The sequence below is a fragment of the Poecilia latipinna genome, unplaced genomic scaffold (assembly GCF_001443285.1).
Source record: "Poecilia latipinna isolate Pla-1442-1.1 unplaced genomic scaffold, P_latipinna-1.0 Scaffold3145, whole genome shotgun sequence".
NCBI lineage: Eukaryota > Metazoa > Chordata > Actinopteri > Cyprinodontiformes > Poeciliidae > Poecilia > Poecilia latipinna.
The window spans coordinates 1-25399 of NW_015115761.1; the positions used below are offsets into that span (position 1 = coordinate 1).

Genomic DNA, 25399 nt, shown 5'->3' on the forward strand with positions numbered 1-25399 from the left:
CCGTCAGGTGGGCCTCATTTAATTTCTGAAACACAGTTTTCACCTGTTCTAGATGTTCCTCCCAAGAGTCTGAATAAATGACAATGTCATCTAAATAAGCTTCACACCAGACAAGACCTTGTTTACCAGACGCTGAAAAGTTGCCGGCGCGTTACGCACGCCAAATGGCATCACTGTATATTGCAAGAATGCATCTGGAGTCACAAATGCAGTGATTTCCTTGGCGGGACTTGCCAATAGCCTTTCAGCAGATCTAACTTTGTCACAAACACTGCGGAGCCTACTCGATCTACACAATCCTCCATCCGAGGAAGCGGGTGGCAATCTGGTTTTGTGACTCCGTTAACTTTTCTAAAATCAGTGCAAAAGCGGTCAGACCCATCCGACTTAACGGCCAGCAAGCACGGTGAACTCCATGCACTACAACTTAGCTCAACCTGTCTGTCACGGACAGACGTGATGTCATTGGTGCTTCCATAGTTGGGTCATGCTGAGGCGATTCCCATAGTGAAACACCTCACTCTGTTATCAAAGAACCAGGGATTACGTTAAGTAACCCAACGTTTCTGTGTGATGTGTGCAGCGGTGATTCTTTAAAGCTTTTTGATTCTTTGATTGGTCACAAAGCATTTTTGACGATGCCTGCTCTGTGTACGGCATCATCCCGAAGAGCAACGTTTAAACATGGCTGATGTCAGAGCCAAAGATGTGTTGTGTCCAAGAGGAGACAGACGATTGATTTGGAAATGTTTCTGGCATATTTTTGACCAAGTCTTGTAGCGTTCTGACCCAGTTTCGGTCATGGTTGCAGAAGCAGCTCCTCTTTTGTAGCTTTTCTTCGCTGTATTAAAGTTTGTGGACATTCACTATTGAACATTTCTGTTAAATCCCACAACAACATTTCAATAGGGAGCGGGAACTAAGCTGGACAACTTTCTCACATTTCAGTCCATCTCTCTTTTTTTAGAGTCAATATGTTGTGGATGTGCTGTGGTTTAAGATAGCTGTCTTGTTGCATGAATCAAATTAAGAGCTATCCAATTGATAGCTTTATGTTTGACCATAAAGACTGACCACTTTATTTGTGCAATAGATCCAACTAGGTGTCGGAAACGTTGGTCAGACATGTTGGTTTACATTGACACACTGCTGTTTGGCTGGACACCCATGATAAGAATTTCCCTTTCTCTTCTGCTCTTGTAACTGTGGAGGCTAATGATGGACAGTCATTGGTCAAGAAAGAAACATGCTATCCAATATCCTGCTGGAGTAGCCATCAGAGGATAGACTGTGGTAAGAAAAAGATAGGCTTAGCAGTCGGTAACAAAACTGACAAAATATCAACAACTCTCCTACAATAAAAGTTGAAATCCCCAAACAAGTTGATTACACCAGGCCCAGATGCCTAAATGCTCTGAGTTGCTGACATCTGATTGGCTGAGAGTAGTTTACCTGATTAAGAGTAAAGTGGATCTCATTGGCTCACTCAACTGAACCAAATTTAAGGGGCTAGAATACAAGTCAACATCACCCCTTCTCCAGCAATCGACGCTTATCGGTATCTGATGTTTATGTAGTTTAACACCAATTGGGTCTCTGTCTAAAGGACATTGCTTTAAAAGTCCATGTTTTGTTCAGACATGATTTTGCAAATATAAGTCATGTATGTCCTGTTAAGGGACAATAAATGGCACCTCATGCAAAATGACACCTTTTTTTGCCAATGCTCACAGCATTTGTCTTTCATGTCTTTGAAAATAAACCTGTCCTTTTTCTGGGAACATTGACTGTCCTAAATATTCCCCACTTGAGTATTTTCTTGTTCTTTGTAAAACAATGGATGACAGATTGTTTGAAAATGGCCTTGCAGCTCTTCCCATGCTGATTGCAAAAAAATGGCCTCTTTGCTCTCTGCGGTGCGTGACATAGAGTTCGCACACACACACGCACACACGATTTTTCATATCAACACAAAGTCAATGACTCTGGCTCACATTTGTTAAAGTTGATCAAGTGTTTTCTGTTAAGCAAATGTATTCACCCACTCAGTTTTTCTTCATCTTTAGGCAGCTTTCCTGTGATTAAATAAGGATAGGCTAAATGCAATATTTAAGGCTAAAAGTGTTGCGTGTGTTCCAGATAGTGACCCTGACACCAAGTTAGCGTGTTATAAATGAGAGTTTTTTAAAAGCCAACAAGATCAGATAGTGATTCAGCAGGATACAGTTGGTCTGACCTTGAGTTGTAGTTGTTGGCGTGACTTTGGAGAGGCTTACCACTTTTTGCTGAATATTTATAGATCTCTCTCTCTCCCTCTCTCTCTCTCTCCCTTCTCTCTCTCTCTCTCTCTCTCTCTTCCCCCTCCTCTTCCTTTTCATGTGATTCTTAAACACCTACAGGATAGTGCCTTTTGAGTTCATTATTTCTACATTTAGTCAGAACACAACCATCAGATATAATGTATTTCAATGGGATTTTACGTGATAGAACAGCAGAAAGCAGTGATTAATTGTGAAGTGAACCAAAAAGGATGCATGGCTTTCAACATTTTTCTTTTTTCCAGAGACAATTTGAAGATGGCATGTCCTGTATTTGATCAGCGCTTTGTAAAACCAGCTCGGCTCATCTAGCGACTGCTCTGTCAGATTATTAGTTGGACAGCCTCTGTCAGCGTACGCTTTCACATTTTGCTACAGATTTTTAGTTGGAGCTCTGTCTGGACTCTCACTGGGTCATTCTAACATATGAATATGCTTGGATCTAAACATTGTAGCTCTGTTTAGGAACATGTACCTTCAGCCCAGGATTTTTGCAGCCTCTAATAATAAAATTCTTTTAAGGATTACCCCTGTTTCAGCTCCAATCATCTCCTGACAGCATACAGTACTGCTGTAGAAAAGCGTAGACATGACATTTTCTTCAACCTCAATATTTATTCGTCTTGTCCATAAAGTTAGAGGTTGTAGCAGGACAGAATGTAGAAAGACGCTGTACCTGTGCGCCAGAAAACCAGGATGTACACACTCTGGCGATAAAGTCGGGTCATCTTGATGGCTTTCCAACGTTCCCCCTGCTCACAGCAGCTGATGACTAGATGGATGGTGGGGGGAGGATTAGACTCTCTGTCCCCTCTTCCCGTCATTTCCCTCTTAATCGCTACAAATTAAGGGATGAGGAGCTTAGTGCCTCGTCTGCTTTCGAGCAACACGTGCCATATCTGCCTTCTAGCACAGATGCTCCTTGAAGCAATAGAACGGGCAAAGCGGGCTTCCTGCACCTGCTGCTGAGGGCCCAAGATGCACCAGACAGCAAACGGCAGGCTTTGGTGATTCTTGTTATTAGTTACTGCCACCTCTCAGTATCTCTTCTGTAGAGTTGATGTATTTAAGTTTAATGATTCCCTTGCTGCATTGTGCGTTTGTGCAACAAAAGGTACTTCTGTGATCTGACCTTTGTTTTGGTTCAGGGTACACTCTGAAAGTACAACAGAGAGAAAATGGTTTTTATAGCTCCTTTCTTATGATAACTTCTTTTTTAAAAAAAACCCTCCTCTTTAGTTGTTTGTTTTTACCCATTTTGCTTCTTTTAGTCCATTTTGACGCTTTATAATCGACAGTTGCTTATTGCTCACCGACGGTGTTGAAATTGTCACTTAAAAAAAATGCGAATGTGATCATCAGTCGTTGGCTGGCTAAATGATGCATCCCTTCATTTCTGTTTTATTCCACCAGGTGTTGTTTCATTGTCTCAAGCTCTGTGTTCAAGTGACGACTACTCCAACTCTCTGCTGCACCTGGACCTCAGTAAGAACCCCGGGGTTCTGTCTGGAGAGGACGCCACGGTGAGTGACTCTTATCAAGCTACACGGACCGTGTCTGCTGTTTTTATGGAGTTTTTGTGTTGGGAAAAGCTGCATAGAAACCGACTGGATGAATCAGACCTGCTAGAATTGGCATCTCAGACTAACCAAGAAGCATGTTTGACAAATTTAAAAAATTTTGGAGTTGAAAAATGTACCATAATTTATCCCACGTAACACCAAGAATCATTGCCGGCATCTCAGTCTACCCAAAATCCTCAGGTTTTTTTTCCCCACTACACCAAAGAAGATTCTTCTAGCTTTCTTACATTACTTCTGGCAATATTGTGAAAGCATGAAAAGTGAATCACCCAGTCTGTTCACCGTGTCTGCAGAGCATCTACAGATTGACCTTCTGAAGCTCAGCTGTGCTTGAAAATCTGGTTCATTTGGGGAGGCGTGAATGCACAGTCAATCTCTGATGCGGTCAAAAAAAAAAAAAACGGGAACTCTGGTCCACCTGAAAACCTAGACGGACTCTGTTAGGTCTTGGTTCGGTTGAAGTTAATTCTGGCGCGGTTCAAATGCGCACTGCATGTGAAAACCAAGTGGACTGGACACCGCTCCAAAAGCAGGAAGCCGACTGTGGCGCAAGGCATTCTGGGGAAATGCAACCAAAACAAACACGAGAGTCTAGCGCTAGCAGGAGAAATAGTCTTTCACCAAAGACAAAAGAGAACTCCTACAACCACTAAAATCTGACGCTACTCCATTTTTGCTTACATTTCGCGTAAAGCAAAGTTGCGTTCTTGTCGTCTTCAGAGGTTTTCTTATTGCTTCCTTCAGTGGTTCTTGGTGCAGCGCCACCCCAGGCGAGGAGGTGAACAGGTTTTTCAAAGGGTTTGGTTCTGTTGGTCCCCAGTCAAACAAGGACTAACAGACTACCAGGTGTGAAAACACCCTAAATTGAACTCGACTCACAGATGTCATTTGTAAGGACAGCCGATTGAACTGGATTTGATTTTATGGTCTAACAGTATGGGGGCTGAAGGCACGCCACACTATATTCCAGTTCAGAACAATGTGCTGCTTTGTGTGGGTCTGTTATATAAAATCCAAATAAAATATGTTGAAGTTTGTCTGCATAACATGAACACACCTGAATTATCTCACAAAAATGTCCTTTAAAAGTCTTTAATGTATTAATTGCCTGAAACACGTCATTTGTTTTCCTTCCTCTGCAGAACCTGTACCTGTTCTTGGCCCAGCCCAACTGCCTGGTCCATTTAGACCTGTCAGGGACAGACTGCACCGTGGACTCGGTTTGTACTTCCTTCCTTCCTCTTTTTTTTTTTTTTATAGTCTCGTCCTCACAGAGCTGTCTGATTTCATTTCCCGGTATGGGATTCAGGCCAAGAAAAGTGAGCGGGCTACTGTCCTGAATGCGAATAGCACCATCATGCAACAAACCTCGGCTGCCTCGGTTATAGAGCCATTCTGCGAAAGCTCCAAGGAGGCAGCGCCTCGGAAATCCGTAGCTGCTCATGAATTATACAGACGTCTTTTATGAAACGTGTAGTGTTTTTTTTTATATATATCTCTAAGGCAAAGTGACAAAGTTGTTGTTCCTGCGTCTAAGCTTACAAATCTGCGCGCCAGCAGCGTCTCACCCCATTAGCAGATTGGCTAGCAGCTGACGGGGTATGAGTGCGTTATGTCTGAGAAGAGTTCAGTAACTGTCTGTGAATGTGTCTGCCTCCGTATGTCTCCGCCTGATAAGGCCTTTCGGATTGTGTCACTGTTTTTATTCAAGACAAAATGTCAGCTCAAAGCGGGAGTCGGTACATTCTGGTGTCTTTATTTTCGAAGGCATTATGGGGAGAGGGAAAAAAAAAAAAGTCTGACTCTCTACTTAAGAGGTCGCATTTATTGTTCACCCTTTCCTCGCGTCTATTTCATGAGTGCTGTGTTAATGCTGATGGCACACAGCACTGGCGGCTCTATTAAGGTTGGGCGACGATGACGATGTTGTTTTGTTTTTTTCCTGGTTCTTTTCATATTGGCGTCGACTGCAGGGACAGTTGAAACCAGAAGTTTACATACGCCAAATTAAAAAGACATGTACGACTGTTTTTCTCATTACCAATCACAAACTGTTTTCTTTTTTGGCAACGTTATAAACGTAAAAACAAATCAAGAGTTGATGCTGTAAAAAAATGTTAGATGCAAATATTTATACAAGATTAGGCACTGTGTAGGTAAGACTAATTCTAAAATCCAGTTATTCATCAGAAATTAAACAATTTTTGTTAGTGTTATTTGGTCCAAATATCAAATTATTGGTTCAGATAAATTGTATCATTTTAAAAACAAAAGCCAACATTGTAAGTCATTCCAAAAACACGAGGAAGGTTTTCGAATGACGTGAAAAGTAAATATTCCAAGTTGTCAGTGAGTAAAGCAAAAAAAAAAGACAGTGACTGCTATCCAAATTAAATTTTCACTAGAGAGATTCACATCAGGTTTATTTTATCAGTGTGTGGGAAAGTAATATATTCTATTTGGTCTAAAACTTTGTACAAAATAAAAACCAAAACCATTTATGACGGCGGTAATGACAGGGTTGGTCTAGTTTGTTGCGTCTTAGACAAATTTCTACCTCAAAGAGCCATAAATATTAGCCTTTATATATTTATTTGGAATACGAAGGTTAGCTGCAAGTAAATTCTTAATAATTTTGGTCTGATTCAGCTTGTTCAACATGTGTGGACCTGGTTATCAGTAGGGGTGTGAATACTTCCAATGTCTTTGATGCCACCCTTTCTGATCATTTCGCTGTTATCTTTGAAAGTACTTTATCCATTAATTCACTTATGGCAACCCCAGCTGTCAGGTTTTTTTTATATATATGTATTTTTTTACAGTGTAGTATAAATGCTATCCTGAAGGAGAATTACTCAGAGTTTGTATTCTCATACTTAAACACACTTGTTTTTTTTTTTTGTTTTTTGTTTTTTTTGTGCTGCGGGACAATGATCTAAATCACACCAGAAACTCCACTCCTCAGTGGCTCGAAGAAAAAAAATCAAATAAAACAATAAAATAAAATGTTTTGTTTTGATGTGGCTTAGTCGAAGTCTGGATTTGGATTTCTTTGAGATGGCATAATCTCAAAAAAAATAAAAAGAACGCTTTATTGTGGGCGAATTATAGCAATTCTGCCAAGAAAAGTGTGCCAGCCTTCCTCCGCGCTGATGTAAAACACGGTTTGTGGACATTTAAAGGAAGCTGGAGCTGCTGAGGGTGGCAAAGCCATTTATTGGGTTCAGGAGGTCAGCATTTTTCCTTAGTTTTTCTTTGGACAGCCTTTCACATTTATAAAAAAGGAAGTCATGATTTGAAAAACATATTTTGTATTTCCTAAATGCCATGAAATATTGCATTTGCTCACTTTACACAGTATTTAATTTCAACCTGGTATATATTTATTCATTTTAAAGTGTGAGTAAAGGTCAGTGAAAAACAATTTATTTATTTATTTTTTTATGTCTTCAATGCAGCAGCCAACCTCATTTCTTTGTTCGTATTGCTTCTGTTCCTCTTTTGATATATTTTTGGCCAATAGTACTGTAAAAAAAAAAGACACATGATTGATGGCTGTCAACACTAATGCTTTTGGCTTGTCTTTCTGCAATTCCTTCGAAATTGAATGCTTTAAACGTAGCACCTCTTGTTTACGCACTCTGTGAAAAGATATTTCTTTTGTCTTTTCCTGAATGCTATTTGATTCTAAAAATTAATAAATCAAGCAGACTCCATATATAATTCGAACCAGAAGTTTACATATATAAAAAAAACACATTTTTTTATTCTTACTCCCTGAAGTTAAACCAAATTTACTTCGATTAGAATTACAAAAGTTATTTCTGTTTGCAAAATGCCAACGATCTAATTCTTATATATTTTATGTTTTACTCTATTTTTTTAAGTTTCATCTCAAGAAAAAAAATACAGTTTGGACCTATTAAAGTGCAAACAAGCTCTTTATTTAAGCACCATTAGGAAGCTCTAAAGTAGGCGTTAGCTTCAGCGCTAGCAGTGGCTAATGGTCTGCGTTTACAAATTATTAGTATTTTTTCTGTCCCTGTTTCATTGTACTATTGCCAGGGAAATGGTTTTTTAGAAGGAGAGAGTTCAGAAATAATCCAGAGGAAATCAATAAGTCATTTCAGAAAAGGTGCAGTGATGCATCTAACTCAGGAAGGGAAGACCCCTGATATGGGGTTGAGCTAAGTTGAGGGTTAGCTCAACTTTGAGCTTAAACTCATACAGAGAACACCAAATCTACAGAAAGAAGACTCCCCAGTATTAACCTAAACTTGTCCAACTAATAACAAAATAAAACTGGAAACTGTTTCATGCCAGGCTGACTGAGCGTCCATTATTATCTTTCCTGTATGCACAGAGAGAGAGGGATGATAAAAAGGGGAAAACAAACCTCCAAAATTCACTGTTAAATACTGAAAATGTTCAGTGACAAGAAGCACGCTGCTGTTATAAAAGATAAATGGATTTTACTCATTTTCACACATCCTAGCCAGAGGTGCAAATTAATGTGGACTGTGCTGTAAATATGAACGTGAAAAATCCTTTTTGACTTCGAAAGGTGTGTGTACATACACAAATCAGAGAAAAGGCTGTACTTACAGCAAACTGTAAACACAAATACAAAGAGCTATTGAATAATATCTACACAGATACAGGCGAAAAGAGGAATGAGCTTTTTTAAGTATTTTTTATGGAAGCACTGATACGAAAGTCTCGCCAGTTGTCTGTAAGAAGGTATAGAAAGCCAAGAAGCCATTTGAAATCTATCGGCATTTAGAAAGCATTACTGTTGCTATGTGAAAATGAAAATTAATATTAGTGGGCTTAATGTTAACTAAGGCTTGTAAAGAGATTGCTTATTCAGTAAAAATGCCCTAATTTTGCAAAACAATACTAATGGAATTGTTTACAGCCATGTAATTTAACTTTGTGAATGTTAAAATGAGCGCAGTTAGTTCCCTGGCTTCATACAAACAATAGTCCCAACCACATAGTTGAGAAAACTGTTAATTGGTTTGGGAAAAACAAAGAAAAACTACGAGAGTGTTCCAGTTAATCACCTGACTTGAAAATCCGGGGAAAGGCCAAAAAGATTTCAAGATTTGCAGATGGTTTGTGTGGAAGAATGGGTCAAATGTTGAGAGGCTTTCCCTAAAGTATTGGATAAAATACTGCAAATGCGTGCAATACGTTTTCCTTACGCCATTCCAACTTCATGTGTTGAATTAATTTCCTTCGATTTACTAATATTTGCAATATTAGGTAGTTGCTAACATCTGATGTAAATTTGATCTCAGTTGCGTCATTGGAAATATTTAAACGTTCTGTAAGATGGATAACTAACTTCTCACGTAAACATTGAAACCGTGATTTTCTTTCTGATGGATTTGTTTGTGTTCACTTATAAAACATTGTCCCAATGAGTTTATCTGCTCCAGGTCTTCTAGTTTTCTGGTTTTCTGTGATTTGTTTGTTTGCTTTTCCTGCAGCGCCTCACCTCACACTTTAAACACCCCATTAGAGAAGAAATTGTCAAGCAGGAATCCCTTTCACAGAAAAATAGCCTGCCCTGAGAAACCAATCTCTCTTTAATGTGGGGCAGAGATTTTGTTTTGAATTCATTCGGCTTTTTTTTATATTTTCTCAAACTCGCCTCTCTCCGGGATCCGCTTGTCTTGTCGTGTCCTCCATTTTCATTTCATTCATCCTTGAGTAGTCCCAGGGAGACTCATTTTTTTTTTTTTTGGCGTTAGCATCTTAAATTGAATTACTGATAAGCTTCTGATTTGAATCTGCATGCGTGTTCAGACTGTGGTTAATTAGTGACGCTGCGTGATGGATCACGTTGTCAAGAAATACCTGAACCTGTCCGATAGCGTAACCTCTCACTAATGATGAGACGCTCCCTTTTTTCTCTCTCTCTCTCTCTCTCTAAGCGTTAACGTTGTCCTCTTGAGTCCAACAAGCACATTCGGGTCATTTTGTTCTAAGAGTAATTGGCTCTCTGTTCCGTTCATTTAAAGCTCTTTATCTAAAGATGACCAAAAACCTTCACAAGAGGAGCGCCTGATTTAATACGCCCATCGATAGATGGACGATAGCATTATGGGTTTACATTGATTATTCACTGCAGGCGCAGGAACCGAATGTGTCTCAGCATGCTTAATTTAAGGGTCTCTGAGGATGTCTTTCCTATTTAATGTAAAACTGTACATTTGATGAATATGTGCGATAAGAAGTTGAAGAACAGTAGGTAATTAATTTTTTTCCCCCCTCCTCCCGATATGGGCCTCAACTTTGATTCAGTGCTATACGATTAAACTCTTATTGCTCATTTGGTCCCTCTGGCGAGAATTAGTGCAGTTATATCTGACAGACGAGCGCTCTCCGTACGCACGTTGACAGATTGGTGGGAACGCTGGCTGCTGGAGCCGGGCGGCATTAACCCAGTGATGGATCAGAGTGTAGAAATAATTGGTGAAAATAAGTTATAGTTATATCTCCGACGGTGTGTCTTTTTATTTAAAAGGCTGCTCGCTTTGGGAGTCGGTCTGAAGGAGTGTGGTAAGGATGGGTGAATGGATTAAGCAATTCAGTTGAGAAATTTGATCATTATTGCTTTAGCACTGCAAAAAAATTATATATATAATATATATATAATATATAAAATTATATATATATATATCTTACCAAATATTTTTGGTCAAGTTTCTAGTGCACATTTCTCAGTACGGTTGAAATAAGACAAAATTAACTCACAAGTAACTTTTCAGAAAGAAGTAGGAGTTAATTTCTTAATATTGAGGAGGAAAAAGTTCTAGTCCGTTTGGCTGATTATTTCAATTTTATGACGAGATATTCTTTTACATGTTATAAGTGAACTAATCTGCCAATAGAAGTAGTAATTTTTCATCAGTATTAATATTATATTTTAAACAATCTCCTATATCCTGCTGAAACGCAATCTATTAGTTGGTTTTGTCTTATTTCAAGTGTACTAATATATTTACACCAGAAACTATCCCAGAAATACTTGGTAAGATTTAGTGTTTTTTCAGTGAAAACAATGAGAATTCAATTCAGTCCAAATCAAATGATTTTATTTGTTCCCAACGCGAAATTTCAAGGTTCATAAGTAGTGCAAATAGTGTCAAAAGTCATAACTCATAATCGAATTCACACATGGTATTTAATATAAGCATCTAGTAAAAAGTGCAGCGTGATTTGTAACTGTGTGAAGTAATGAACAAAAATAAGAGAATCCTGTGTTGTAGCTTAAACATGCAGCTCTATCATAGCATCATTACGGTGAGGCACATTGCAATTGTGAAAGATTTTATTCATCTATAATGTATTTGGTACGTTGGATGGACTCGTCGGTGCTTTTACAGCTGTGATGCTAAAAGCACACAGAGACCAGTGAGATCATTGTGTAATCGGGAATAAAGGAGAATGTCAGGAATATTATCTTTTGTGGAATTAATTTTGCCGTTAAAATTTACAGCGATGGTGTCGCAGTAAAATATTTACCGGATATTGTGTAACCCCCACTGCAGCAGATTACTCTCTTACAGCGTTTTCTACATCAATTAAAGCGATACTATGTTTACAGCAAGCAAGGTGTCAGAGTGGAGTTCAGACAAATCAGACTTCTGACAAGGTTGAAAGATTTTTAATTAAAAAAGAAAAAAAAAAACGTCACTCTTAGTTGTAGTATGCAATTGCTGTTTTGGAAACCCTGATTTTTGAGTTAGATGTTTATTTACAACTAAGAGTGTGGTACAATGAATGCTGCTATGCTAATAAACTTTGTTGTCAGCTTTCCCAATGTGTCTTTGTTAGCCAAATCTGACAAATCAAAATCTGCTTCCTTTCCTTCCCTTTCTTTTCAAAATAAGAGTCTCCAGCATAGGTAAAGCTTAAAACATTCATCTCTGTGTTCATAAAATAGTTTTACCCTTCCTACTTCAGGACAATTTTAAATTTTTAATTTTAATCTCTTCGTGCTTCGCCGAAGAGATTTCACTTTGTTCCCCCATAAATTGAGCTCTTGTGTAAATAATTACTTAAAGCCGTTTGAAAGATTTATAAAAGAGCCTTCACCTAAACATCTGCAACACATCTGAAAACAAAAACGAGACTTTTTTGTGGACTGAGTTCTGACTAGCTGCAGCTCTAAAGCTAATCTGTTTCTTGAACCTAAACTTTTATGGCTCCTGGACCAGATTCGGCCCTTCCCTGACCGACGTGTGTAAAGTTAATAGACGAAGGAGTATCGGCTGCGTTGTTGAATTTTGTGTCACTGTCTTTTAGTTTTAGGACAACAACCACTGAGTTTTATGTTTCTTTATGTTTAGTGGGATACAGTAATGAATAATTTAATTCAAACACCTGGCAGATTTAGGCTTAAAGCAGTCTTTTCATTTTTGTCTACATGCTTCCTCTCCAAGGAAACGATGTTAAAGTTGTGCAGACCAGAATCTGAATAAAACTCTATGAAAGGAGCTAAAGATTAGGGCGATGGTAAGGAGGGCTTCCAACCTCAAAGCCATGAAAGACCAAAAACGAACATCTTTAAGTTGTAAAAACACCAGTCGAAAAATTGGAAAAAGCTGCTCATCATTGCTCAGTCATGTTTTTACAGAAGTTAACGGCAAAGAGCAAAGTTTTCTGTATGTTGGTTACTGTATACATAAACTTCTTTTTAAATTTCTTCTTTAATTCTTTTAAATTATTAATACAATTAATGCAACACCGTTTTCACATGTTTTATGTCCTGTATTTGTTTCTGAAACGCAGCTAAAGGATTACTCTTATTTATTTCAACAAACATCTTAAAGTGAGTCAGAACTATACAAGCTCAGTAATGAAATTCTAAAATATAGGAGAAGAAGGAAAACTCTGCCATAGCTCAGTCTTTTCTATTAAGCTGGTTTATTCTTCATTTAATTATAGCTGTGGTTGCTCCTTTCAGTCGTCGCTTGTTTCTTTTGTTTTGTGTTTTTTATTTTGAAGTACTTTGGCGCTTTGGGACCAGTCGTTGACGGCGGTGGATTTGGTCTGCCTCAGAATGTCACCAGATAAGTTCAGAGGGTTCTCCTGAGGTTAATTGAAAGGCGAGTTGAAAAGCAAACAGTAATTAATTATAAGAAGTCTCTTGGCCCTTACTCATGTGGAAACAAAGCATACTTGATCCAGAATCCCCTCTTGGTTTTCTCGAACCAAGCCATGTGTTTTTCTTGGAACTAATAAGAAGTTGTTTTTTTTATTATTCAGTGGTCAAAGTATGTAGGACAGTCATTTCTAATGTATATAGAAACTGCTTTTTTACCTTACTGAAATTAAAACTTGGAAACTTTCTACAATTTGATGTAAAAGCGTAGAAATGCATGTCAGAAATAAATCGCAAACACTTCTCACCGGATGATTTTTGTCTCACCTGTGATGCTTTTGCTTTTCGGTGTCCTTCAGTCTGCGCTCTGGCATTCTCTGCACGGCTAAAATAACTGTTGTGCAACACGATCGCCGAACAGTTGTGAACAGAGCTCTGGTATTGATCTGTCTCTCTCCTGGCAGCTATTCGGGGCCCTGCTGCGAGGCTGCTGCGCCGACCTCTCCTACCTGAATCTGTCCAAGAACTCCTTCTCTCACAGGTGGGCATCAGATATCTTTCTTTGTTTATCTTTTTCAAAAAAAGAAGAAGAAAAAAACAACTCAGGAGACTTTTAAGAGATCTTTTTTTTCCCTCAGCTATATTAATGTTTTGTCTGGGACCTACGCTGATTTTCTCCTCTTCCGTTGATTCGTTCTTCTCTTCCCGCATATGTGTTTGCAGAATGTGTTGGTGGTTTTTTTTCGCCCATGCACACGTCTCTGTTTGCCAACAAGTTTTCAATCTGTCAGGCGCTCGTTTGGATGCCCACAAGTTTTTTTTTTCTTTTTTTTTTTTCTTTTTTTTTTTTAACTGTGTGCGTGTCTCTCTGTTTACCTTTGCTGGAAGGCTGGAGCGGTTCCGGCTCTCGACAGACCGTGTCCCCCAGGGGCCCGGGAGCTTCCCTGCTCAGCATATTGCATTACAGAATTACAGAGTGGGAGAAGTTGGTGAAAAATGAGACTAATTTTAGATGGGGAATTATTATTGTTGCAGGCCCCAGGGTCCCATGAATGCATTTTTGTGTGTGTGTTTGTTCTGTCTTTGCATCTGCTGGATCTCTTTTATGTCTCCTCACCACTCTTTTTTTTTTCTTTTTTTCCTCTGCCCCATCCACCTTTCATCATCTTTCCCAGCACTTCCCTCCCTCCTCCTGTTCATAGTTCCTCCCTCCCACCTCCCGCTGGTTCTCTGGCGTTTTAATCCACGCTTCCGGTAAGGTGGCCCCGGTGTTGCCGTGACAGCATGGAACCGCGAGGCTGAACGGGGCCGATAAGGAACGGCCGGGGCCGCTGATTCTCATGAATACGAAACCCGGGCATGGATCACCTCTGCTGTCCGCCGCACACGTACACGTGTCTCCTCCGCTTTCGAGAGACAATGAAGCCGCCTGTGTAGATGCTGCTACACACACCCACATACACACACACGCACACACGTACTTGTGGCTCAGAGTTGCTGATAAAGCTCTCCGGGGAGCGTAGCGCGAGAGAGACGGCGACACCGTATCTGCCCGGGCGACACAAGCCGTTGTGTATCTGTGGAGACTCGACAAGCTGTATGCTAATCGTTAGAAATGAACCGAAAAAAAGAAGAGAGGGAGGTTATCGCTCTAACTGCGGCTGTAATGCGGCTCCCCTGCTTCTCCCCTCGTAGCTATCTCGATGGCTCTGTCTTCCTTTTCTCTATTGACCTTTTCCATTTTTAGCCTGCATAACTTCATTTGCTCTCCATTTTCTCCGTCTTTATCTCGTGCCTCGTTTATTCACTTTTATCGCCGTGCCAAGTTAACATGCTTTTATCTCTGCAGGGTGAATATGCTAGAGGATTTCGTGTTTTGTCAGTTTACAGCCATTATCTGGATTTTACCAGGATCATTGGGACTAGAATCGAGACAAAGTGGTTCAGAATTGTCAAGCATAAGGAAGATGATGCATAGCTTTTATGCAGGTTTGAGGAAATTCTGTCAGGGTGTTTTCATTTCACCCCTGATGATCCAGTAGACTCAGTCTGACTGGGGACCAAAATTGCAGCATTTGTTAGATTTTCAATTTGCGTTCATACTGCTCTCCTGTCAAATGAACCAAACCTTTTGAAAAACCTGTTCACCTCCTCGCCTGTGGTGGCGCCGCACCAAGAACCGATGAAGGAAACGATAAGAAAACCTCTGAAGAAGACAACAGCTGCATTTCCGTTACAAATGTGCGCAAATCTTTGTCTATCTTTTGCTGAGGTGGTAAAAAAAACCCCACAATTTTGAAATTAGGGAATTTCCAAATTTCCACTAGGAAATGAAATGAAAATTAAATGTGAATGAACTTGTTCACGCGATGAGTCATTAAAAATGACGAATATAAACACATATTCATATTTCAACCATCATCTGTCAGCAATCAGAGCAGACATTTTTCAGGCGGAGTGACAAGACCTTATATTTGGATCATATGCATCGTGTTGGGGAAATTATAGTCTGTGATCTTACAGAAGAGCCATGGATTCAACACATTTGAATGACACAAAATTGTTATGAACTGTGCCTTGCTGTGAGAGCTCTGGTGGAGCCAGAAGCAGAAGCACAATCTCCAATTCCTCCTCCTACTTTCTGTTGATTTGTTTTTGTTTTGTTTTCAAAATTGATATGTTTACATGAAGCAAATTTATTTTTATGATTTCAAGTTGTGTAATTTTATGGCTTATGAAAACACAGCTGCCAAGTGCTGCTTTCTTCTTCACCAAATGTTAACAACATTGGAGCGGCGTCAGATTTTAGAGCTTGTAGGACTTTTCTTTTTTTCTCTGTCAAAAGACTGGAAGCTGTTTCTCCCACTAGCGCTAGTGTTTTTGTTTTGGTTGTATTTACCCAGCAGGCCCTGCGCTAAAGTCCACTTCTTGCATTTGGAGCTGCCTTGGCCATCCACATGTGTATTTGAACCACACCTGAGTTCACTTCCACCAAACGGAGACCTAGGTTTTTATGCAGACCAGAGTTCACCTTTTTGGAGCGTCCAGTTAGGCTTTCACACCTCCTCAAACAAACGAGAGCTTGATTGAGTTGGAATAAGCACAACTGTTGTGAATGCAAATACATTCAACACAGTTTGAGCTGATTTGGAAACAATGTACAAAAAAATTAATTCATTTTGAATCGGGGGACTAAATGGAAATTCACGCCACACTTTTCAGATTTCTATTTGTATTTGACAAAATGAAAGATGTTTATTTATCTAAACAATTCAAAGCATTGCAACCTAATTAATCCTACTTTTTTTTCCCAATAACCACAAGATGCTTTTATTCAGTATTATTACAAGATAACAAAGTTTTTATCTGTCGCAGGCTGAAGATGGGAGGATTCCTAAACAGTTATAGTGAAAATAATGATCCTTCATTCTAGTAATATCCTGTGTGTGTGTGTGTGTGTGTGTGTGTGTGTGTGTGTGTGTGTGTGCGCGTGAACCTACAGCCTGTGGAAATGGAAAAAAATAAAATAAAACGAAACACAATCCAAAACAAAATCCATTGAAGCTTGTAATCTTTCATTATCCCTAACGCCCAAGTTGGCATGCTATCAGTCAAGCTCTGATTGTTCTAATTTTGACTCCTAATCATCATAAAGCATTGGGTCACGACATACACAAGGACGGGACGAGTGGGGGTGGGTGTGCGGGGTGAGCACGGAGCATGAAATGTTCTGAACTGAGCCAGGGACCGGGAAGGCAGAATGATTCGTCATTTTATTCCTAATACGTTACATTACCGCTTTCATATCCACGCATCAGCTGTGGCAAATGCATGAAGACGTGGGGAATTTTTTATTTTTTTTTTAAAATTGGCTCAGCAATCAAAGAGGAGAGCAGAGTGCAGCTTGACAATCCATATCCAAGGTTCAGGTGATATTACAGCTGTGGCTGCAGGCCGGGTATTTCTGATTAACCTCGCTGTAATAGATGAACTCAGGATGAACAGACAGGAAAAGGCATCTTTTCAAAATACCAGCTTCATGAAGAAAAAAAAAGATGAAGCAGGTGATCATTTCCTGAAAAAAACCAACTCCATCTTTCCTCTGCCGCTCATCACTTCACCCTGCGTTCCCAAGAAACCCTTTTTTCCCCCATCCACCGATGGGGTGAATTACCCGTACTGCGGGAAGCAGAAGTGGCAGATCAGTTGCCGTGACGAGTGCTAAACACATCCGAACCAGCTCGCGCTCTCTCTCTCTCTCTCTCTCTCTCTCCTGTTGACAGGCTAATTTACTGTATTTGCCAAGCAGATGGTTGGCTGATTTGTTATTCTTACCTTTTAAGGTGGTGGCAGTAATAAATGCCAAGACCCAGTACTATATAGCGCCTCCTGGATGTAATACTGACCTAAATGTCTCCGCCGGCGTCTGTCTGCTTTAGCACAGCCACATTTCCTCCCTGCTCATCTGCTGAACGCTTTCTGTCGCTCTTTATAAGCTTTTTTTGCCCCCGCTCCTCTTCCTTATGTCGTTCTCTCTCTGTTTCTCGTTCAGTCTTCCATCTGTTCTTGTTCTCGTCTAAGCACTTTTTATGTACTGTCGTGTCTGGCTGGCTGTGATCCGTCTCTCTCTATTTAAACGTCTCTTTCTTTCTGTTTTTTTTCTGCTCTGTTGTGCCTTCCCTTCCCAGGAGAGGGAGAGACTCTCTGCCGACTTTCCGCCAGTTCTTCAGCTCGGCCTTCAGCCTGACCCACGTCAGCCTGGCCTCCATGAAGGTCCCACCGGATTCTCTGAGGTGAGAACGTGGGCTTCAGCGGCCTCTCTCAAAAGTCTGCCAGCCAGACTTTGTTGCAAGTGACATCTATAGGCTGGACAAAGCGGCTGTAATTAATTAATTCTCGAATCGTTTTTAATTGAATTTCGAACGAACGTGTTCAGTGTAAAAGCCGGTTTTACAGACAAAGTGACCTGTAAAAAAATAAATAAATACCTTTTAAAGGTCTGTCGCTTTTCAAGTGATGCATAAATCAGCATCCCTGCCAGACTCTGTTCTAATGAAGGCAGTAAAGCAGTATTGTCAGTAAAGCGGCGTGTTAAGATCATTTATAAAAATAGTCGCATTAAAGTTTAAAGTGAAGTAGCTACAAAATTAGATTTCTATAAAACATAGGTACCGCACAGTGTAAATCACGGTTTTAGTCAGCCTATTGATGCAGATCCCTCAGAATACACACAGAGGAAGCTTTTCTTTATTTTTTTTTAGCCTTTTGTATTCAAACGATCTCTAGTTAATGTCTGCAGAGCATTGTTCCTGAGCCCAGGGGAGATAAAGACTGAGTGGAAACACGCTGTAGAATAAAGGGGATTTTCTACTAAAAGTGTTCCAGTTCTCAACAAGGACTGCTGCTTGAACTAAACCCGACTGCTTCCATAAAATGACCTGTTTGGGTTTCCATAGCCAGAGAAGTAGCTTATTCCCTTGTAATTACAGCGGACTTCCACCTTTTAGTGGTTTAGTTATTCACATATTCGCCTGTTTGTGGATGTTTTTATGGAACTTGACCCCAAATTATTTGTGGAAAATCCACCTATTGACTTTTTTTTTTTTTTAATAGGGCATATCTAAAATATTCAACACAAACTGCAGCTAGACAAGCTGTAATACCTTGACGCAGTGCTCCTTGACACACTATTGGCTGTAGTTGGCAAAGCAGCCAATCCAGAAGCAGCCTTCTTTTGCTTGGCAATGATTGGTTGATGATCGCGGAGATAAAGAAACCTGTATATGTTAGCTTCTGCGGTCGTGCTAAGATGGTGCTCACTGTGTGTAATACTTATTAAAGGTGTATTTGTTGTTTGAAGTATTAAAATAGGTGTTTAATTCTCCAAAGATTTCGTGAGTGGATTTGTTCCTTAAGTCCTTAGAAAAACCGGTGGTTCTCTATAAATCACTAGAAAAGTCTCATTCAGTAAATTTGTCATCTAGTTGCAGTGCACTATTGTTCACTTTGCTTGTTTTGGTTTTAAATACAACCAAAACAAACCCGCAAGTCTTCCACTAGCTGGAGTAACGACACGATGTTTCACCGAAGACAGAAGAGAAACCCTACACCCACTAAAATCCGCCGACACTCCACTGGATCATTTGACACAGTGCAGTGTGAAAGCAAACTGTACCAGCTGAAAATGTAGTAAATGTTGGCATTTTGGTCCCCAATCAAGCCCAGTCTACTAGACTATCAGATGCAAAAACGCCAGCAGAAAAATATCAAGAAAGCTTCAGTGTGGCACCGAAAAAAATGAGAGGGAGACTCCCAAAATCACAGAGGCACTTTGAACTGACACAAACACCTTTTCACTGACATGAATGTGGATTCTTTAAAGACGGTGAAGAAGCTGTTTTTCTGCCCAGTTGATGCATGGACAGGATGTTTAACATCCATAATGGTAATGTTATCGCTTATTGATGATCCTTGTGCAGTGCTGTTCATCTCTCTTTACTTTTTATGCTGAATGTCACAGACACACACACGCACACACACACACACACACACACACACATTCCACCAGCCTCTCACCTCTCGCTGAACTCACAAGTAAAAGAAATTGCTGCCTGGGACACTCTTGCAATCCAAGCACTTTGATTACAACTTCTTGCATCTAAGTATAGGATTTTATTTCATTTATATATTATTTATTTCACCAAAAATTTACAGTTTAAGAAATACCATCCTGTAGCTGCTCCCACTGCCTGAGGGGAAAAAAAAAGAGCACTCAGCTGTGGCGGTTCTTCCACGAAAGGCAACCTATCTGAGTGCTTTTCTTCTGTCACCTAACTCACAAACTCACAACCAAAAAAAATTTAATTGAAGATATTCTGAACTAAAAATAGCATTAGTTTGTATTTATCGACAGATGATATTTTGGAGAAACTAAAAAATCTCCAATACTCAAGTTTCACTAATTCAAAAGTGTTTTAAAGCATCTATGATAACATTAAGAAGTCCAACTTTGAGTAATCTGTATGACATGGTTCTATTTTTTTTTACAACTGATACTAATTTAGATATCTCAGATTTAGTATCGATCAAAACTGATACTAAATCTGAGTGCTGAATTGACTTAAAGCGTTTCTTTCTTTTAAATACAAATATAAATATACTGAATTACAAATTCATTTAATAACCCTGCACCAATCCAGCACACGTTAGATACATCAATAACTTCACACAAACTTGGTCAGTCATATAAAAACAACTTTATTTTGTTTAGTCAGTTCAGCTAAGAGTGTAACAGCCAATGTTGAATAAATAATAAAGACAAAAAACCAAAAGGTTGACTAAACACATAAAATTAAAACTTCAGCAAACCTTCTGTCTGATGGGTTAGAAAGTGCAATTAGGAATCTAAGTGAAATGTAGCATAAATAATAAAGCCTGATGTTACTCAGAGCACAAAGCATATAATTAGACTGAATAGATTTCCCTGTATGGATCTGGCACATTTAATGTTTTCAGTATCACGACCAAGATGGATATTGATGCTGGAAAGGTGCATCTCCAGACTATATTTTGGTTTTTGCTTTTTTCCCAATTTTTTTGTACTTGCACAAATACCTTAAGGCTTTTGTGAATATCTAGTGGTATTTTAAAGAATCTCTCTTCGGTGTAGAACAATCCAAATGATATTTGACCAGTTTAGATATTTAGTATTTTTGAACTATACATGATCAAGCATATTCCAGACCGTTTTACTTACCCCTTTAGTTTGCAATGACCCTTTAATTTACCACTTACGCAGCGTCAGCATCACTAACCCTTTGTATGTTCTCAAAGAGTTTATAGTCTGCGCAACAAAAGGACTGTCCACTCTCCAACTGTAAGCACGTGAACACTAGTTTTTTTTAAAAATTATTTTTAAATATTTTGAATGTTTGGGGAATCCCATAATTCTTGGCGCCCTGCATGGAGAGCCATAGTGCCTTTAAACTTGCGTTTTGTACAAGTTCAAAAGCTCAGTGTTGAAGAAATGAGAAAGATGCATTTTTGTATTATTAAATAATGGGGGTTAGAAATATAACTCTGAGTTTGTGTGAATGAACTTACACACCACTTTAATGATCATATTTCTGCTACTTCACACAGCTGTAATTACCCAGCAGTAAATCGGGGCCCCTGCAGTCAGCAGATGGAGATTTGTGTGATATGGGATCTAATGCTGTTCATGTGAGGGTAACTGTACCCTGAGCTGAACTCACAATTAAGATTTAGTGTTAAAAATAACAAAAATAATGTCTGATATGTAACACTTGTTCGTTATATGACCATATCCTCTGTTTTAATCATGTACATATAACATACTGATTGTGTGTGGTGTTCCTGTTCTGCCTGTATTGGGAACATTCTGCTGACTGTGTTGCTCTGACTAATGTTTCACCACCTGTGACAGCCACTTGGTAATTGAATCTCCTCATTTGGAATGTCTTTGAACAAGAGGCATCTACTTAGTTGGCAAAAAAATAATAAACTGCAATACAAGCAGTTTTGATCCCATACAGTAAATATCTAAGTCGTTTTAAAAAACACATATCAGTCAGGCGGTGGTCGTTATCAGCCGGTTTTCTCGCCAACAGTTCTTACCGGTGGATTTTTTTCTCTTCATTGAATGCATCAAAAGTGGGAAAAGTAACATGTCAGCAAACTTGATTTTGTGTTTCTGTATTTGCAGATTCAGCTCTTTCTGATTTTTTTTTTTTTTTTGTGGAATGTAACTACAGATTATTTGTGGAAAAGTTGTCTGTTTGTGTTTTTTTTATTTTTAAAGAGCATATAATATTCGAAAGAACGTGGCTGCTTGAGAAGCTGAAGTATGTTAGCGAAATGCTACTTTACATGCTATTGGCTGACGTACACAAAGCAGCAAATCCAAGAGCGTCATTGAGTTTTCTTGACGCTGATTGGCGTCCCAAAAATAAAAATAAGGAATGTGTTAGCTTGTTAGCTTCCATGGTCATTCTGAGAAGGTTCCCACTGTGCATATTAATACATGTTAAGGTATCGTTGGTGTTTGAACTCTTGCAAAAAGCAGGTACAGGCGTTCCTATAAGGGGTCTCGCGTGTCGGTGAATTCTAACTTTTCGTAGGTGGTTGTGATCCTTAAACTCCGCACTGCAAAAACACAAAATCTTACCAATTACTTTTGGTCTAGTTTCTATTGCAGATATCTTAGTACACTTAAACTAGGAAAAAAAACTTACAAGTAATTTTTAGCAAGAAATGGATAACTATTTTAAGTAAATAATTCCTTAATATTGATGAATATTTCTGCCAATGAAACCTGTTTAGTTTCATTGGCAGAAAAATTAACTTGTAACATGGGGAAATGTCTTGTTATATAAGTGAAATAATCTGCCAATGGAACTAGTACTTTTTCATCAATATTAAGGAATTATTTACTTAAAATAATCCTCCATTTTTTGCTAAAAATTACTTGTAAGTTAGTTTGTCTTTTTCCAAGTGTACTGAGATATTTGCACTTGATATTAGATCAGAAGTACTTGGTAAGATTTTGTGTTTTTTGCAATGTGTGCATGCAGAAGTTTCACTGCACATAGTTTTGAGTGTTGTAAAAATAAGACGCAAGATTAGGGACATGGTCTTATAACCTCTTCTTCTTTTAAGAAGAACATGACTCGCTACTTTTGAATTAAAGTGTTATTTGATCAGATGAGTTCATGGGTGACATCATCTTGGGAAAGAAAATCAAAATTGTCAAGCAAACAAACAAAGAAAAACAAGAACAAAAAAAGACTACAACATGCTATTAGCCTCAAAAGAAGAGTCTGAATTAGCTCTCCTAGCAACTAAACAACTAAATCTAATTGAATCCATCACTCTCATCTTGAATAAATCCCTCAGCAGTCTTGACAGATCCACCTGTTTGTCAGTCAAGGTTGGTAGAAATGTCAGAACATGTTTGTTGTCATTGCACGGAGCCGCTCCTGCTAAAAATATACCCACCTACGATGCTGGAAGGCACTGTTGGTGAAAAGCCTTGAGGAGAACATTGACGACGTCTAAAGCCGGAGTGAGAACTCAAATACAAAAGTAGCAGTGGTGATGGCGGCAGTCATAAAAACGATTAATTTAGGTAATAATTAGTGTGTTAGAATGTCAGAAATTTTAATCTCTGCTTTAATGTTTCACGTTAGGTATTGAGCTTTTATTTACTCATTTACTTTTGTAATTTTGGATTTTTCTTTACGTATGTAATCAATTTGATGTCTTTTTGATTTTCTCTTTTACTTCTCCATAAGTAGACTTTTTTTTTTTATTTCTCTGAATTAGGAATTGTTTTCTTCATAAAACATTTATTTATGATCTTTTTTATTTTTATGTCTGTGCATGCCTTTCTTTCACATCAGGACTTCTTGCTTTTTGAGACTTTTGGTAGCCTATTTCATGTTGTCAAACTTTCGAAGTGACGCCTTGGAGTAAAACTGAGCCAAAAAATGTGGTTAATAACTTGGTTTAATAAAGGGCGTTATTGGTTTGGATAGCTTTTTTTTTTCTTTCTAAGTTCTCATTTGGTTATTAAATTGTCTTTGTTTGGTAATAAATTAGGTGTGATTTAAGTGTCCAAAAAGTAAAAACGACACAAACCAAAGTGAGCAAATACTCTTCCACATCTCTGGATTTTTTTTTCTCAATTTGTATTCATATCTGCATTATTTAGACTGAGGGAGCCTTTATAGAGACCTAAAAGATCGACTGTCGACTGCCTTCAGATTTTTATACCATTGAAACTAATCTTCATTCCTTTCTGTGGATGATTTTTTTTTCTTTGCATATTGTTTTAGGTTTGCAGACTAAAATAGCACATGCGTGCAGAGGGTTGTTTGCACCCTCGCCATCTGTGCATTAGTCTTCCAACGTTTTCTTCTACAGTAGATCCAGTCGACTGACACGTTCATGTGGACTGGACTTCAATCAGACGGTCCGGACCGAAGCTTCCTGCGCCGACTGGACTCTGTTCTCGGCAGCTTCAGGAGATCTGCTATTGAAACCACAGTGGCCAAAAACAGAGAGAATTTCTCCAACAGGGATAAAGGGAGCGCAGTGAATTTCCAGTTGCCCCTGTAAGGTGCACAAGCCTGGTGTTAACAAGCAAGAGCCAAAAAACAACAACAAAAATAAAAAAAACCCACAATCAATAACAGAAAAAACAAAGCAAAATTGGCAGCAAACAGAGAGCTGCATGCTGCATGATGGATGCCAGCCAAAATGGAACAGACTTTTTTTACTGCTTACCTCCTTCTGGTGCATCATTCTTACTTTTCTTTTTTTTTTTCACAGGAAGATAAATTTCCTGCATGCTCCTGCTGTGCTGACGCATCCAGCTGAGTTTGTGCGTTTGCATAATTTTTTATGTCCCATTACAACTGGCTGCTTGGCCTTAATAAATATTGAAAGCTTTTTGAAGCAACACTTCTTTCTAAGCTACTTTTCTCTAATCTTTTAAGAAGGCTCTAAAACGTTTAGGTGTGCACGGCAAAATATGCAACAAGATGCACCAGGGTGCTGATCCCATTCAGATTCTCGGAGGGAGGAGATTCAAGATTGGATTTATGTTGAGGAGGAATCTTTATTCTTTAAATTTTTTTTTTTTTTTGCAGTTTTCTCTTTTCTTAATGACATGTTCTCTTCATTTCTTATCAGCGTTCTCACCTCTTCCGCACACATTTTCCGCCATTGTTATTTTCGTCTCTGTTTTTTCACCCTTTTCTTTTTTCTCGTGTTTTCTTTCAGAGCTCTCTTCCTGGGTTTGTCCAACAACCCTCACATCTCCGACCTTCACCTGGACATCAGCGGCTGTGAGGTATCGTCCGCCAGCCCTCTTCTGCTTGCATGAATCCACTCGTGATCTTTCTCAGTTAAGCCTCCCATCATGCTCCGCTCCACTTTTTGTTTCTCCCCACAGCTGAGGTCGGCGGGTGCCGCCGTGATCCAGGAGCTCTTCCCTCGCGTTTCGTGTGTGGGGACTTTAGACGTCTCTGATAACGGTGAGAAACTTCAATCTGTTGGCACACCCCCGCAGCGCATTTGCGCTGTTTACAGCCGAGGTGGTTTTCAGTCGTACAAGAAGAGGCTTCGAATGGAAATACATCATATATCACCTGTTTAAATTTGAGGGGTGAATGCTTCAGTTTGTGTACAAATCATTAATGTTTATATGAAAGTGTTGATGCGGACTGCTGACGGTGGGTATAGATCAGGGGTGCCCAAAGTCGGTCCTCGAGGTCCGGCATCCTGCATGGTTTAGTTCCCTTCCCGATTTTAACGCACCTGGATCAAATGATGGCTCGTTAGAAGGCCTAAGAGGA

The 25399-nt window shown here is 39.2% G+C and overlaps 1 protein-coding gene across 1 annotated transcript in view; it reads left to right on the forward strand.

The window, feature by feature from the left end:
- Positions 1-3680: 3680 nt before the first annotated feature.
- Positions 3681-25399, forward strand: part of LOC106940255 (leucine-rich repeat-containing protein 16B-like) — a gene marked incomplete at its 5' end in the record, with an annotated part of 50891 nt that continues 29172 nt past the window's right edge. Inside the window, 6 exons of the mRNA XM_015022944.1 lie at positions 3681-3841; positions 5044-5121; positions 13484-13560; positions 17708-17812; positions 24825-24894; positions 24997-25078. Coding sequence (XP_014878430.1) covers positions 3681-3841; positions 5044-5121; positions 13484-13560; positions 17708-17812; positions 24825-24894; positions 24997-25078 — 573 coding nt within the window. The remainder of the gene's footprint in view (positions 3842-5043; positions 5122-13483; positions 13561-17707; positions 17813-24824; positions 24895-24996; positions 25079-25399) is intronic.